The sequence below is a fragment of the Harmonia axyridis genome, chromosome 1 (assembly GCF_914767665.1).
Source record: "Harmonia axyridis chromosome 1, icHarAxyr1.1, whole genome shotgun sequence".
Taxonomy (NCBI): Eukaryota; Metazoa; Arthropoda; class Insecta; order Coleoptera; family Coccinellidae; genus Harmonia; species Harmonia axyridis.
Genome location: NC_059501.1, coordinates 23139963 through 23156562, shown reverse-complemented (window position 1 = coordinate 23156562; position 16600 = coordinate 23139963). Strand labels below are relative to the sequence as shown.

The 16600-nt window shown below is 31.7% G+C and overlaps 3 protein-coding genes across 4 annotated transcripts in view; 1 reads left to right on the top strand and 2 right to left on the bottom strand.

Annotated features, from left to right (window-relative positions):
- The first annotated feature begins 309 nt into the window (after positions 1–309).
- On the top strand, positions 310–2386 carry LOC123670829 (probable 39S ribosomal protein L45, mitochondrial). Its single transcript, XM_045604392.1, has 4 exons — positions 310–498; positions 554–868; positions 1282–1632; positions 2043–2386. The coding sequence occupies exons 1-4, from the start codon at positions 454–456 to the stop codon at positions 2346–2348; spliced, it is 1017 nt and encodes a 338-aa protein (XP_045460348.1). The 5' UTR covers positions 310–453; the 3' UTR covers positions 2349–2386.
- A 118-nt stretch (positions 2387–2504) lies between these two features.
- Positions 2505–3624, bottom strand: LOC123670830 (transmembrane protein 147). Its single transcript, XM_045604393.1, has 3 exons — positions 3411–3624; positions 3218–3350; positions 2505–3088 (listed from the first exon to the last, which is right to left on the bottom strand). The coding sequence occupies exons 1-3, from the start codon at positions 3485–3487 to the stop codon at positions 2615–2617; spliced, it is 684 nt and encodes a 227-aa protein (XP_045460349.1). The 5' UTR covers positions 3488–3624; the 3' UTR covers positions 2505–2614.
- Positions 3625–4754: 1130 nt separating this feature from the next.
- Positions 4755–16600, bottom strand: part of LOC123671689 (regulator of G-protein signaling loco) — a 51561-nt gene continuing 39715 nt past the window's right edge. The window contains exons 3-10 of one of the 2 annotated variants that reach the window (XM_045605653.1): positions 14048–14158; positions 9072–9340; positions 8533–8812; positions 8288–8470; positions 6934–7213; positions 6425–6582; positions 6087–6315; positions 4755–5419 (exon numbers count right to left, since the gene is read on the bottom strand). In XM_045605653.1, the coding sequence (XP_045461609.1) occupies positions 4839–5419; positions 6087–6315; positions 6425–6582; positions 6934–7213; positions 8288–8470; positions 8533–8812; positions 9072–9340; positions 14048–14158 (2091 nt within the window). In that variant the 3' untranslated portion in view covers positions 4755–4838. Of the gene's footprint in view, positions 5420–6074; positions 6316–6424; positions 6583–6933; positions 7214–8287; positions 8471–8532; positions 8813–9071; positions 9341–14047; positions 14159–16600 lie in introns of both variants that reach the window. The other variant, XM_045605652.1, reaches the window with a different exon arrangement.

The following is a 16600-nucleotide window of genomic DNA, read 5'->3' as shown; positions in this document are numbered from 1 at the left end:
TTGAAACATTTTAATTTTTCAAAAATACATTCATAAAGCTGACTAGAAGATTCTTTTGAAAAGGCCTCAGGCTGAAACAGGTGGCTTGTGATTTGGTTTTTCCAGTACCAGTATTAAATATTTTACATTCATTAGGTACAAACTGTCATGCTTGCCTTATTTTATAATTAAATGCACCTTTTTTATAACAAGAAAATCGATATTTAAAAAATAAAAGATACTTTCTGGTTAATAATTTTATTATAGTTGAAATCATGATGAAAAAATGTTGTTTCGATTATTATAATGTTCTGTGCTTGTAACCTCAAATTATTATTCAATATTCGTAGAACACATATATAATAACTTTATGGACTCATGATATTGGCAAAAATAAGTATTATATTGATATTTATAGTTGAAATAGGATTAGGGAAAATTTAATCCGTAGTTTATGAGCACAACTGCTGAAATATGGCATTCAGGTTATCGAATATTTTTACCTTGAACTTACTGAAGGTTTTTATTTACATTCTTAGTATTGATTTACCAATAAGCAAAGTATGGTTTTCAGGAAAAACCTATAGGCTTCTTAGTAGCATGCAATAACAACCTGAAGGAAACAGTTCGCTTTAGTCGACAAAAACACTGGAATCCAAAATTTAAATGGTTACGTGCGCAAAAAGTAATCAAAGTAGATCTTCCCAATTTTAGAGAAGATACTGAGAGTCTTAGCGAAGAAGAGATGAAGTCTAGAATGAAAGAAAGGGGTTTACTTCCAAGAGCACCTTATATTGAAGTACCTATTTATATAAGTTCAACTGGAGGTATTTTTGAACCATATATACCACCTGAAGGGGATGGAAAAGTGTCTCCTATATCAGCACAGGTGAAATTCTGCATTAGTATGATTTTAAAATATTTAGTTCGTTATAATTGAAGAATCAGATGGACAAATACAGGGTCTTGATAAATGATTTTGTTACATTTTCCAAACACCAAAAGGTAAAATGGATGTAGATTATATATACAATCATTTAACAACAACACTGTTACTGCTGTTGTCTGTGAAATGTTCTTTACTGCTTTTTAATATTGGCTCTATATGATTTCGAAATTGACAAAAATAAATTGTGTATAATCAATTATTATTAAAATTTTCTCTTTCCATATCAGTCATAATATGTAAATTAAAAATATTTCACACTATTATGATGTTACCATCATCTATAAAGACCCTCTATAAGTTTGAATGATTGAGATGAGAGGATTAATACAACTTTCTCTTTTGTTAATTTTAAGGGTGCAAAACAAAAATTACAATTCCTTGAAAAGAAATCAAAAACAATGATGGCAATCAGGAAAGTAAGGCAATTTGAGGAAGATTTTGAAACTCCTAAATTCTTGAAGCAGGTTGAAGAAATATATAAAAAAATGCATGAATGTATGGCTAAGCAAGATTTAGAAGAAATTCAACAGTATATCACAGAAAAAGCTTATCCTGAAGTAATCCATAATTTGGAATCCAAGACTATTAGATGGAGGTTTTTGGATAACATTGAATTGCCTTATATTGTGCATGCTAGGTGGACAGATGTTATAAGCAAGGAAAATATTTTTGCACAAATAACTGTTAGATTTCATACTAAGCAGGTAAGACTTGTTCACTATTTTTTATAATCTAATTTTATTCAATTTCATTAAATATTATATATAGTTTTGATTTCTCAGGTAAGTATATATTAAGAGTGCTCAAAATTTGAGGAATTTTATGAAGAATTGTCTAGAAATGCATCATATTCTAGAAGTAGTATATTAAACTGAAATATTTTGAATGTGAAACAATCACCAAATTCAAATAATCAATAGAGCAATTAATATCAATTTCTCTCCATAAAAAAAAATATTTTCATCTTTAAGTGCTAAATAATGGTTTTATGGTAATCAAATTCTAAATTTTATTTATGATGTGGAAGTTAACACTGCAAGAATTTCCTTTTTAATTGATGTAATTATTTAATGTAGAAGATTGTTAATTAACAATGGATTATGGTTATTTTTAGTGTCTAGCAATATATGACAGATTTGGAAGATTGATGCATGGAAGTGAAATATTAGCAAAAGATGTTTTAGAATATATAGTTTTTGAAAAACATTTATCTAATGAGTATGGTAAATGGAGGATACATTCTAAAATTATACCGGATTGGTTACCACCAAAGGAACCTTGTAAAAATACATATATTAAACCCAAAGAGCCAACTGTTGAAGAATTGACAGCAAAAGATAGTATTGGTGAAAAAGCTATTGTAGAAGAGTCGTCTCCTCCAAAAATTGAAGGAAGAACTGAAAATGTAGCAACTGTGTAATATGAAACTTGAAGAGTCATAATAAACATTAAAGAGTTTTTATATCTTCATCTTTGTATAAGTTCGATGTAAAGTTAATTGTCAGTATTTTACAACATGGTGAATAATTTCATAAGATTTACTTACAGCCAAGTAAATTTTCAAAACATAATATGATTATATTGAGAACAATATATTTTAAAGAATTAACAAAATTATAAGATAAACAATTGTAAAATCATATTTCACATAAATAACTGAAAATGGAAACTAATATAATTTCAGTCTTAATAAACTCCCATATCTCTTGTTAAAGCAGCATAAACAATTAAGGTCAAGGATCCTATCAACAGAGTGAATGCTCCTTTAATAAATAATACTATCCATGGACTCATCATCAAACTCTGTAGTAAAATATCAATAGTCAAAGATTTATAAGATAAAAGTATCAATAAGGCAGTTATTAAGGGTTTTAAATTGACTTTCAGATCATGTCGAGACCATAACCAAATTAATGTTGTTACATTAAGATAATTCACTAAATTTATATTGGATTCTAAACATTTTCTGATATATTTCCAGTCGAACTCAGCTCCTCTTGCTCCAACCCATAAAAATAACGCTCGAGTCAAAATTACTTCAGCTATAGCCCAACCCATACCAGCTGTTAAAACCTTGCTATGACTTTTACCAGGAATTCTCATGAGAACAATGTAAAGTCCTATTAAATCACCTAGATCCACTGTTGCCTTCAAGAACTCCTGAAATTCATATATTCTAAATTTTATGTTATGAAATCATTATCCAACATCCTAAACTGTTTAAATTCCTCAATGAGGTACTCAAATTTAGGAAGGATGGGTACAACTCCAGAATTATGAATAACTAACCCCAAAATAATCTCCGTTGCTTTCCAAGATATTATCAGGAAAGAACGTAGCAAGTATTAACATTTTGACTAATTGTGTACACATATAAATTCCTCCAGCCTGAACACATTTCCAAAATGCTCCATATTCAGATCTGTAAAATTGGGTATTAAAAGAGCTCTGCCCAATAGGTAAATTATCAAAATAAACTTACAATCCGGCGTACTTATATGTTAGATAGTAGGGAACATATATTAGTGCTACGCAATTCCCGAAATGGTATAGAGTCATTTTATTTCTTCTATTATTTAATTTAGTGATACTTGAAATGCTACTTATTAATTTTGAGGTTGGATTAATTCAGTTTCATTCATCAATCATCATCCAGTTTTGAGTTTGAGAAATTCTGTGAACGTCGTGTCACTCGTGCCCATAGAATAATTAAATCATTTATGTAATTTATAATATGCCTATGCTCGCGCTTGCATCATAGAGTAACGTAGATGGAAGAAGAGAGAAATAATATCCAAATGAAACTAAATTTATTATTATTTATTAGATTTTTATGTTTATCAATCAGAAACAGTTTTCAACTAGAGCTTCGGTGATAGATCTGTTTTTATTTTTAAATTTAAACGAAATTGGAAAGACATCTATAAATTCTAGAATACCCACTAAATTTTAGAATTTAATTATTAATTTTTGTAGTGATAAGTCCTCTCATATTTAAATCCCAGACCTGGCGTACTGATGGTACAACCGGTGCTATACCTCTTTCTGTTTTAGCATAGTATAAAGATATATTCTCATGCTCTATACTATGGCTTTACTTCAAGGCAGAGATAACAATAAACGAATAAACAACAACCAAATGTCCTAATTTTTACTGTGTTACTTCCTGAGAAAATCAATAAAGTCCATCTTGAGGGTTGTACCTATGAAGGCTGTTGTTCTGGCAAAAAACCTTTTTTGAAAAAAAAAATTATGTGTTTGAACTTTCCCCAATATTTTCTCGATCATGGAATATACGGTGATCATAACTGACCACTTATTCTGGGACAGAATGTATATTGGACAAACAGAAAGATCTTCCCAAGTTCTAAATGAACATCTAAAACTTTTTTTTAACAGCAAGCATATTCTTATAACCTATTAAAATTTAAGACACATTTTTAACCATAATTTCAAAATTTTATACTCGTAAAATATTTTTTTTTATTTCCTCATCTTCCTATAAGCTCTAGAAATGAATAGATACAATAAAAATTGAAATAGAACTATAATAATAATATATCTTGTAGAATAGTTTCAATTTTTTTGTCCCATCCTAGATACTATCCCGATAATACCTATTGAACTAAACAAATTTCTCATATTTTGTTAAATGTCACAATAGAAACTTCTAAACAATGATCTTTTTTCCCAAAGTTATAACACACTGGCTTACTGCTATAGTTTTTTTTTCCGAATGAAGTGAAGAGGATCATCATTTAACAATAAATCATGTATACAATTCTGTTCATAGGGAACAGAAAACAGAATTGAATGAAATAAATAATTTATTCAAAAAATTTATTATAAATATACTATCAAGCTTTTCAAAATACAATCTGAATAAATAAAATTCTATATTTATATAATTTCATACAAAGCTGCTAGAAGATTGTTCCAAGAATAAGGCCTGTTTATTTTTAATGTTTTGTGAAATTTCTTTAGGCCTTCGAAATTCACTCTGTCCCCAATTGGGTGGTTTTAAAGGTATTATTTTAGGCTTCGGCGGTAAGGGTGGAGGCTCCATTTTAAATTCCTTACCAAGAGGACTTTCAAAAGTTTTTTGTGTGCCAATCTGACTAGATTTAAAATTATTGCTTTCTATGGAGAATTTGGGAAGAAAACTCCGAACATTATTCAATTTCATCTGTTTGCTTGGAGTGTTCACTGGGGAATCATCTTTGTTTCTTATTTCTGGTCTGATATTCTGATTTTCATAGTTCACACGGGAGTCCAATTCGCTACTTATTTTAGGACTCAAACTGGATGTTATCGCATTGTTAACAGGTGTCTGTTCAGGTAAAAAGTTCGATTCTTGGGAATTGTTGGGCGATTTTCGGAGTCTATCATCTTCTTTGTCCTTCAAAAAGTCAGGTAGTTCAAAGTTTATTTCTGTTCCCCTCTGGTCTTCTAAGCGAGCTTTCTGGGCCCTTGTTAGACCCTCAACTAATTCTGAAAAAAATTATCAGGGTTGAAATTTACTGGTTCAAGCAATTATGGATGAAGTGGAATGTAAAATGAAAACAATGAAAAAGCACTGCAAATTTTACACTAAGACTTATATTTTCCGCTTTCACTGCAAAATATTTCATCACATGAAAAAATTATATAAAAACATCATAATAATAATAATGTAATAGCTAGAACTACTATAAAATTCTATTATTGTATGAGTGGTCAAGTTTCTGAGAAATGATTTTCTCTACTTTGATTCCTTAATTTTTTGTCTTCAAAATTCTTGTATCACGTTTTTGAGCTAGTAGGATCAATGCCATGACCAACAAATTTCTGCTCTAAAGTTTCGAGAAAAGCTCTTCGCAAAGATGAATTTTCTTTATTTGATTTTTGGATTTTACACATTACAAAAAGTAAACTGTAAAATTTCAAAAGGTTAAAACATTTTTTCTTTTACCAATTCCAACAATTTATTAATAGAAATATATATATTTCATAATCCCAAATTATGGGATTATTGGAAACAATAAATAAAAATGACTGCTCGTTGTGAAATGTAACATTACATTTTGCCAAGAGAAAAATTATACAGTGATTGATAAATTTTCAAGGCACATTTTCATGGCTCAATTAAAAAAAAATGGCCACTCACCATTACACTCACTTTCACTGCTGGGTGACACTTGTAGTTTATTGGCTCCAGCTTTCCATTTTGCAATCAGAGGTTTTTTCAGTTGATTTTGATCTGGCGAAACCACACACTTGCTTATTGTATTACCCAAAATTTTACTTCTTGGAATTAGAGATTTTTTTTTCCATTCTTGGTTGGAAGAATCTCTACGCAGAAATTTGCCAAAATAGCTAGAGGAATGTTCCGAGCCCAAGTCCTCACTCTACAATAAGAGAAACCATTATAATACTTTCGATTAAACTGATATATTGAATATTAAATATGTTTAGATTCAAATAATTTAATTTAAGTTATCAATTATCATTGCTTACTTTCACAGATCCTTTATCTGATTTAGGTTTCGAATGTGAATTTTCTGATTTATCGTGAAGAATTCCTTCAAAAACCTGGTTTGTTATTTCAACTAACTTGTTTGTTTTCTGAACACTAGCATCATTTCTTGTTTCAGGAATACTGCTGACACCTTTATCTGGAAGAATAGTTACTTCTCAAAATTCAAACCTTAATATTATTATATTTCTACTTGAAACTGACATTTTTATGTGAATCATGGACCTTCAGTGCAAAACAGAAAATTAAAATCCAAGCTTCGGAAACTAAATACCTAAGAAAAGTTAAGGGCATAACCAAAATGCATAAAATAAGAAATGAAAAGATATGTCAAGAACTATGGCTATGAAAAAGGAAGAATGTACTAAATTTGTGCAAATTGAGAAAAATGTCATTCTAAAATATTTTATCACATATACCTGATGCTTTAATGAACGTTATTATTAACAAAGCCATCATTTCAACATTTTTCGAGGTAGAAAGTACTCACCAATAAATTGGACTTGCAGTCTCAAATTGTCTATACTGGTGATCGGACTTCGAACATCAATCACAGAACCTCCATCTTTCGGATTTATCACAACAACTTGATCAAGTGTGAAGTCGTATTTGTGAAGAATGGGTTTAAGCACATCAATAATCATCTTGGTTGCTTTTGATTTCACCGAAACGGTTTTCCTATTAGGAAGGTCCAGTTTGAACACGACCCTCTGCTGGATCTTAACTTCGCAACTGGCCAATATAGAGGATACTTCATTGGGGTCCACTGGCTGAAATTAGAAAGATTTTATTACATCATCTGATGTTGTTACTTTGGTAGTCGAAGAAGTTATTGGAAGTGTAAGACTACTAATGCTAACAAGTAAAGGGTGTTTTTTTAGAGCTATAGAACTTTAAATTGCAATAAAACAACGATGGATTATTCGATTGACATGAATTTTATTCATCCGCAAGATAATCTTGTGGCATTACATTTTAAATATGATTTCTAGCATATGACCGCCACGGCTGGCTCGGATGTAGTCCAATCTGGACGTCCAATTTTCGATGACTTTTTCCAACATTTGTGGCCGTATATCGGCAATAACACGGCGAATGTTGTCTTCCAAATGGTCAAGGGTTTGTGGCTTATCCGCATAGACCAATGAATTTACATAGCCCCACAGAAAGTAGTCTAGCGGTGTTAAATCACAAGATCTTGAAGGGCAATTCACAGGTCCAAAACGTGAAATTAGGCGGTCACCAAACGTGTCTTTCAATAAATCGATTGTGGCACGAGCCATGTGACATGTTGCGCCGTCTTGTTGGAACCACAGTTCCTGGACATCATGGTTGTTCAATTCAGGAATGAAACAGTTAGTAATCATGGCTCTATACCGATCGGCGATCACCATTGACTGTAACGTTCTGGCCATCATCGTTTTTGAACAAGTACGGACCAATGATTCCACCAGCCCATAAAGCGCACCAAACAGTCAGTTTTTCTGAATGTAACGGTGTTTCGACATACACTTGAGGATTAGCTTCACTCCAAATGAGGCAGTTTTGTTTGTTGACGTAGCCATTCAACCAGTAGTGCGCTTCATCGCTGAACAAAATAAAATGGACGTAGTGCGCGATGCGTATTCCGCACAGAACCATTATTTTTGAAATAAAATTGCACTATTTGCAAGCGTTGTTCAGGCGTGAATCTATTCAAGTAAATTTCCAAACCAAACTGAGAATAAATCACTTGACAGTTGTTAAATCGGTCGCCATTTTGAACAGTAATGCCAACTTAAAGTTATATACCTCGAAAAAAAACACCCGTTTTAATTCCAGGCTCTATGTGGTCACTGACTTACCTTTGTATGTCGGTCAGTGTAAACTTCAAAAGAGCTGTAGTTCAGACGTCTTTTCTCCAATAACCTCAGCACTAGATCATTGATGGTTTCAGAAGGTTTAATTTGTACTACTGTCGTGCTACAGTTACTAAAACTAACACGACACAGAAGATTTCCATGGTAAGACTCATCATCTCTAACATTCTATCAAAAAAAAAAACCACATAATAATATTTAAAACCAAGATAGGTCAGTTTTGAATTTACCTGCATATTGTTGGCGATAGCAAGATCCAGGGATGTCAAAGATGACTTGCTACTATGGATTTCGTTCCTAAGGCACCCATCCTCGGCTTTGATACTAAGCGAATCACCATTTTCAAACCTGTCCTTTGACTTAGACCTACTTTTTCTGTGCCAGGGTAGCAGACTTTTCCTCCTCCTATCTTCTGCATTGCTTAGGCTCTTCTTCAATTTAATTGGTGTAGCACCATTGGTTTTTGTACTATTTACTAGGCATTGTTTATATACATCGGATTTCAAGAATCTGAAAGGAAAAATCCAATATTACAAAATTATTTTTTATATACAGGGTGAACACTGTTGAACGAACAGGGGTAGAAAACACTTAGCATGTTCCGAAAATGTTTGATATGCAGAATTTTCAACCATTAATTCTTTTTAATTACAGGTCATATTGGGTGATATTTTTAAATTGCTCTATTTGGCGAAAGAATGATCACAAATTTCCAATGCCTTCTTGGTGTTGCTTTTTTATATTAAAGAGTATACTTGATGGTTCTTACCTAGGATAACTGTCGAATTTCATCAAGTTCAACACTTGCTTTTGCGCCTGATCGAATATGTTGCTGGTTGCCTCGTGTAATGCCTGTTCCACACACTGCCTACCGTGTGAGTCCACATTAACTGCCTCTGGAGCGCCAACACAGATGTGTTGCTGGTAGATTCTTCTAGCTTCGGCCTTTTTTTCTTGACCATTAGGTATGTGTCGGAAGCGCTCGACGGCTATCCAAAAATCTATGTTTTCCGAGCTGAACTCTTTCTTCAGAAACTCCTGAAAAGAGAGGAATCATTTAAAAATTTCAGAAAAAAAAAATTTGAAGCAAAAGTAATGAAGGTACTAAAGAATAACTCGGGATCGGTCAAGCAAAATCATTTGTATACCATATAACTGTATATAGGTTATATGCATACACTATGTCCATAAACAAATTCATTTTTAGCTAAACAGACCATTTTAAGGATCAATCCTGAAACACATCGATTTTTATTTTAATTTACCGTATTTTAAAATAATAATCTAATTACAGGGTGAATTACTTTCGAGTAATGACGTCAACGTCATTTTTCCGATTACTCTAGCTCAGCTGATTCCAAAAATGTATGACATGTTGATTTCAATTGTACAGGGTCAAAAAAATTCCATAGTTTTGTGTGTGCTCATAAAGTAAAGCGTAACATCCTTTATTAGTTAAATTAACAATATTATCAAAAATACTCATTGTCTAGCGGCAATTGGTTTGAATGTAACAGCCCTGTAGTTTGTAAAATTTTTAGATTAAATTAGTGTAGCAGACAGAATATGAAAGAAATTATTTCTTATCAATTTAAAAAAAATATATAGTCATCTAGTTTTTTTGTGAAATGTCATTATTTATTTAGTAATTTATTGGTGTTCAATGACAGTTTAGTACTACAATATTTTTGGTATTCGTGAATGTTTTAATTATTGATTAGATTTAATTTATTATTTTTGCCCACACTGTACCAAATGGAATCAACATGTGATACATTTTTGGAATCAGCTCAGCTAGAGTAATCGGAAAAATGACGGTGACGTCATTACTCGAAAGTAATTCACCCTGTATATTAGATTATTATTTTAAAATACGGTAAATTAAATTAAAAAAATCGACGTTTTTCGGGATAATTTCTTGAAATGGTCTATTTAGCTAAAAATGAATTTGTTCCATACTTTACGGATACAGTGTATACTATAGGTAATAATTTTAGTTCTCTTGCAAAATCTCGTGCTATTTGCGTTTTCAAAATCACATAAATGCAAGAAGAATATCGAGTGAGCAGGTTTGAGTTGCGAACTAGTAGAATTTTTTTTTCATAAATCTTTTTGTTGCAATAATTTGCATATTCTATGAGATAGAAGGATACAATAAACATGCAAATTTGTATTGCTTTTTCGATGAATTGGAATATTCTTCCAAAATAATGAATAGTAAATCATTGTGTAAAATTTTTGAAGTATTGTAAAAATTAATATTTATTATTATTTCAACTTCAAAACCCAAGATTATTTCAAAGAATGTTCTACCCAAATTCAGTACTCCCACCAAATTTACGTTATATATTATTTCAAATGAAATATAATCTTGAGCGTATGTCCTAAGAATTTAGTATTCTCATTTGGGTATGAAATATTAAATTAATAAAGTGCAGCAATAATTATTGCCTAGTTCACTTACACATTAATTTGAAAAACATTACTTTTCATTAGTTTTAATAAATGGAATGTTTGGAAATACCCACTAATGATTTAATCTTAAAACCTAGTTCAGTTCTGAAATAGTGGAATTCAGTTAGTTACTGATAATGAGATAATGGGCTTTGTAAAAGTAGTGATACCGGATTCTTATGTGAACTAGTTTGAATATGAATCAAATTAATCATTGATATTTATACCGATTGTTGTTTAGAAATCAAATTAAATCATGTGAACTAACCTTTAAATCCTTGAATAACTGCATAGATAATTTTTATGATATCGAGAGGAAAGAGATGGAATGTGAAAGAACTTTGCAAAAAGTAATATGTATATGGCTTTTCAACGAAATAAAATAATAATTGATAAACAAAATACTACAAAAGGAAATTATAATTCAAAGAAATTAACGTGAAAAAAAACCACATACTGAATAATTTTTCGCACTTATATTATGATTAGAGTTAACTAGAATGACAAGCAATTCTAAAATATTATTCCAACATTTTATCATTCCACGTATCTAAATTACGGAAAATATTCAAACTTATTCGTAAAAAGTATTTCTTGCTTTTCCCTATCTTATGGAAACCACCAGAGGTGATATTAGTTGATAACAATTTTTCATGCATAATTTGCGGAGTAATATTTTTTTAATGAACTTGCAGCAACTTACTCATTATTATTGAAATTGGATTGTAACAGAATATCTTGTACTATAATCCAATTCTTCATCTATTTTCTCAATATTAAAAATGCCAAATTTAAAAAAAATATCTCAATTATTAGTAATGAAACAAATAAAATTTAATATGAATCTGCCAAGTTTCAATTAGTTCCTCATCACGATGAAAATTTTGTAACTTGTGAAGGATAAGTTCATTGAATCATATATATCTTAAAAAATAATTCAAGGAAATTTTTTTAACTTAACCTGGAATGTTTAAAATGATGGAATGTGCAAAAAATGTGTTTCATTATGTATCAACTTTTGCAGATAATTAAGAACTATCCTGATAATACATTATTATAGGGAACTTGTTGAAAGTAGCTTTTGGTTCATTTATTTATTTAATAGGTACACCTTTGCAATCGTTCGAGGAAAAAAAATCGATGACAAATAATAATGGAATCAAATTCAATATTTCTTAACCACAAATTCCTAACCTTCAAACTTATAAATTTTTGAAAATTTCATTAGGATTTTGAAACGGATGGTCATGGGTTCGAATCCCAACGCTAAATATTCATTGTAATTTTTTATTTCAATATTTATTATATGATTAATGCATTCTAGCTCGTTTAGAGATACTAATGAAACTTCCTGTTCACTGCGTTCTATAAATAATTCAACTGGATCAAATTGGATAGTTCATCAGCAATAACATAATGCCATTTAACTAAATCCATTGATTGTTACTGGAAATTGAGTACAATTGTTAAATGATTTTTTCAGCGAATCCAATGAAAAATATCATGAGTACATCATACTAAAAGGTAAACAATCAATAAAATTTTCGTAAGGTCAAACTAAAAAAAATGAGGGAAGAAAGCGCAGATGTGAAGTGAGAAACTATCGAACGTTCGTTAATTCTTGTGCCAATTACGCCCTTGAAACCCATATTATTCTATAGGAATATAGAGGTGTGTAATAAGCGTATGAATGAACGAGCACTCCGTGCTTTCCTCATTTTTTTGATATTTTGCTTGAATTTTCTATTATTTTGATGTCGCTAGCAATAGCTTGAAATTGTTATTCTGGATTTACTTGTCAAATCTCAACTCAGTGGGATTAATAGATTATATTTACCATATTCTGCTTGAATGTTTTATGGTGCTAATGACGCTATCAAAACGAAATTCTGCAAGAAGCTTGAAATTGTTATGCTAGATTTATATGTCAAATCTCAACTCAATGGGATTTGTTGTCACTGAAATAGTACTTTTTTTCTCTCAATAGTTGCTTGAATTTTTATGGTGCTGATGACGCTATCAAAACGAAATTCTCAAGAAGCTTGAAATTGTTATTTTAGATTTGAATGCCAAATATCAACCAAATGGGACTTGTTGTCACTGAAATATTAGGATTTTCTTTCGAATTTCTGCTTGAATTTTTTATGGTGCTGATGACGCTATGAAAACGAAATTCTGACAGAGTCTTAAAATTGTTATTCAAAATATACACACATAATTTTTGTCCGATCGGATCTGTTGTCACCAAAATATTGGGTAATTTTTTCCAATATTCTTCTTGAATTTTCTATGGTTCTGGGTTCTAATGATGTGATCCATTTGAAAGTTCTCAAGAAGCTTGAAATTGCTCTTGTATCTCAACACTCTTAATCCCAACACCGTCGACTTTGTGCTCAAGGAATTTTTTTTTTTTTAATTCTACTTTTGTTTCTCTGGTGTACAGGTCACGAGATCAACATGAAATTTTTTAAAATTTATATGTACTTGCCAAATATCAACTTAACCGGTGGGATTTGCTGTTAGTGAAATATTATGTTTTTTCTTTCGATATTGTGCTTGAATTTTGCTTGGTGCTGATTACGCTATCGAAATCAAATTTTGCATGTATATAATGGGCATTTCTTTAACAATATTCTTCTTGAATTTTTTATGGTTCCCATGATGTTGGAGCTTGAAACTGTTATTTCACATAGACACCCTTAATCTCAACTTCATCTGTTTTGTCGTCCCGTAATTAATGAGTATTTTTTCAATATTCTTCTTGTATTTTTTATGGTTCCGGCTACGCGATTAAATGAGATGTTGCATAAAGCTCAAAATTGTCATTTCATATTTATTTGCAAAATCTCAATTCAGTGGGATTTTTTGTCACTGAAATATTCGGTTTTTTCTTTCGATATTCTGCTTGAATTTTGTATGGTGCTTTCTTATTTGATTTTTTTATGGTAACGATAATGTGATCCGTTTGAAATTTTACATGAAGCGCATATTGAATATTCCTTCTTATTTGAATTTTCTATGGTTCTGAAGATGTAATCCGCTCAAAAGTTTCTAAGAAGCTTGACATTGTTCTTTTACATCAATTTAAACTTCATCGGTTTTATGGTCACGGAAATATTGATTCTTTTTTCGATATCCTTCTTGTATTTTCTCTGGTACCGTTTACGCGATCAACATGAAATTTTACACGAACCTTGAAATTCTTATCGTAAAATTCGAAAATTACAGACAATCAAATGACAGATTGATTCGTTCAGTAGACAAGCACTCAAAAATCAATTAAAAACTTACAGAGAACGCCTTGAGTCCTTCCGTGTCCTCCAGCAGCTTCTCGAACGAAGTAGTCCACACCTGTACCGAACTCTCCTTGACATCCTTGGTGGCTTGGCCGTCCGTCTCGTTCTGAAAATACGAACCGTCACAGTCAATGAAGACGATCATTTTTCCCGAGAAAAAACATCACACAAAATAACTCTCCACCAAAAAAACACAAAAAACGCCCCAACCAACACCACTATTCTCTGTTACAATTCCCAACAGTAATTGGCGGCACTTCCGCGACCGAAAATTGATCGTAGACGGCCGCTGGCAAGGTCGGCCGACCCCTCGGCGATTTTCATCCGAAAGAGGCGATCTCGCTCCGTCCGATCCGCGGGAATTTTGTCCCTCGATTGCCTCCAAACAGGGCGAGTAGCGGAGACCGCGAAGCGAGGTTCAATTGGGACAATTGGTGCGTCAATTAGCGGAGTTGTCGATCGGGGGAGAGGCTCGAGTCGAGTGGGCGAGTGGAGCGAATTGGTCGATTGTTGTTTTCGTCGGTGCGATCGGATTCGGACGGGAAGGAATTCCGACTTTCTACGGTGTAGGGAGGAAGAGACCGATGCGCGTTTGCGAGAATCCGCGTGAATAATTATTATTTCGACGAATACTTTATCGATACCGTGTACGAGGGAATATAATGGAATGATGATTTATCGTTTGACGAAACGCGATGCAGGACGGGATCGTCGGCACGCATTCAGACGTTGGGTGATTAGATTATACAGGGCGTTCGGATTTTAGGTTAATTCTTTTCGAGGTTCAAATATGCAACCTGTACAGGGTGTTCTTAAATTGGAGATAAAAAGGAAAATTAGATTCTTTGAATAATTTTAAGAAGGGTTCATACCACGTGATTTTCTCGTGATCTGTCAAGTTCAACTACTTCTGTCTCCTCAGCGGTTCTGAAATCTCACCGCTTTTCAATTTTAGGAAAAACGCATTTTCAGCCTTCGACAAGACTTTTTGTATAATATTGTTATGTGAAAATTAATTAAAAAATAAATGTTTGATACAGTAGGGTGTTTCTTTCAGTCCTTCCTTTTTGTGATGATTATACCAGTTTATTTAATTGCGATAATTTTAGCAAAATTTGAAAGATATGAATAAAACCTTTAGTTATAATAAAAAATAATGAAATTGAATTTCTAGCAATGGTAGATATTTTTGACACCACTCGTTTAGAATTTATAAGAATGAATGAAAAAAAATAAATTCCAACAGCCTGTATCTCCGAAGAGATTTGAGATAGAAAAACAATTTACTTGAAAGAACTTCTTATTTTAACTAGAATCACTTCATAAAGTTATGACCTGGATTTTTGTATCTCCCTGTATATCTATACGCAAAATTTCAAATTGGTTAATTCTGCTGTCACTGAAATATTAGTTGATTCGATATTCTCTTTGAATTTCCTTAGGTTCTGACCATAGAGTAATAAACATAGATAGAGGGAGTCAGCGCAATTTTCACATGTCCCCAATATGGTTAGATTACTTTGTCGGATTGTGATATATTTTCAAATCCACAATTTTACTATTTCATTATGAATGTATATTATATTGAATGAATTATATTTATTTGAGTGATTCTTAATTAAATATGCAAATTTGAATATTTGGAATCCGATATTTTTCCTAATTGTCGAATTCATAATAAGCAGAATATTTATTATTTTCTGTATCTACCTGCTGAAATCTAAGGTTTGACAACTATTGCTATCCTAGTGTCATCGGTTGTTTCACGTCTTTTGTCGCGCTTGAAGTTTGTTTTCTGAATTTCTGATATATTTATGTATTTATTTCAACATATTTTGAGTTAATAGAAACATTGATTCACTATGGGACATAAGAATTGCGTTCTTTGAGGAGAAACTCGTGAATTGAGGGGGCTATCCAAAACTTTTTTTTCACATAATGTAGAAGACGTATGAGTAAAATTGAGAATGTTATTGTTATTCTTCTCTCAGCTATTATTTAGAGTTTTCTTCAACATTTTAACCTATTTAAATCATTGAGATGATAGAAGTAACAGGGGTAGTTCTAAAACTCTGATGTGTTCCCAGTGATATTGACAAATTCTTTTAAAATAAACGTAGTGAATCGCTGAGCAAATATACAAAGATGATTTGTACACTAAATATATCTGTGGCGATTGATTATTTTCATAGTGGAAGTGGAGAACGTGAACATTGAACTGTTCTGTCTGAAGTTGAATGAATTAATCTCACTGAATTAATTTTGGTGTTAAGTATCGGGTTTTGCAATAGGAATGATACAATTTCAAATGGTTATAATTGTAACACTGTATTATTTTTTGATATTAATTTCTTCTGTTATTTGTGTTCAGTGCGATTTAATCATGAAAATATACACGCTTCTTACAACGTTTAGTAATTGTTAAATTGCTCATTTGTGAATACCGAGGGAAATTTTCTTTACACAGTGTGAGAGTACTATAGTGCTACAAAAGAATATTGATTTGGTAGCAGCAAGGGTAATGGAAAATAGAGAATTTCAAGAGAAG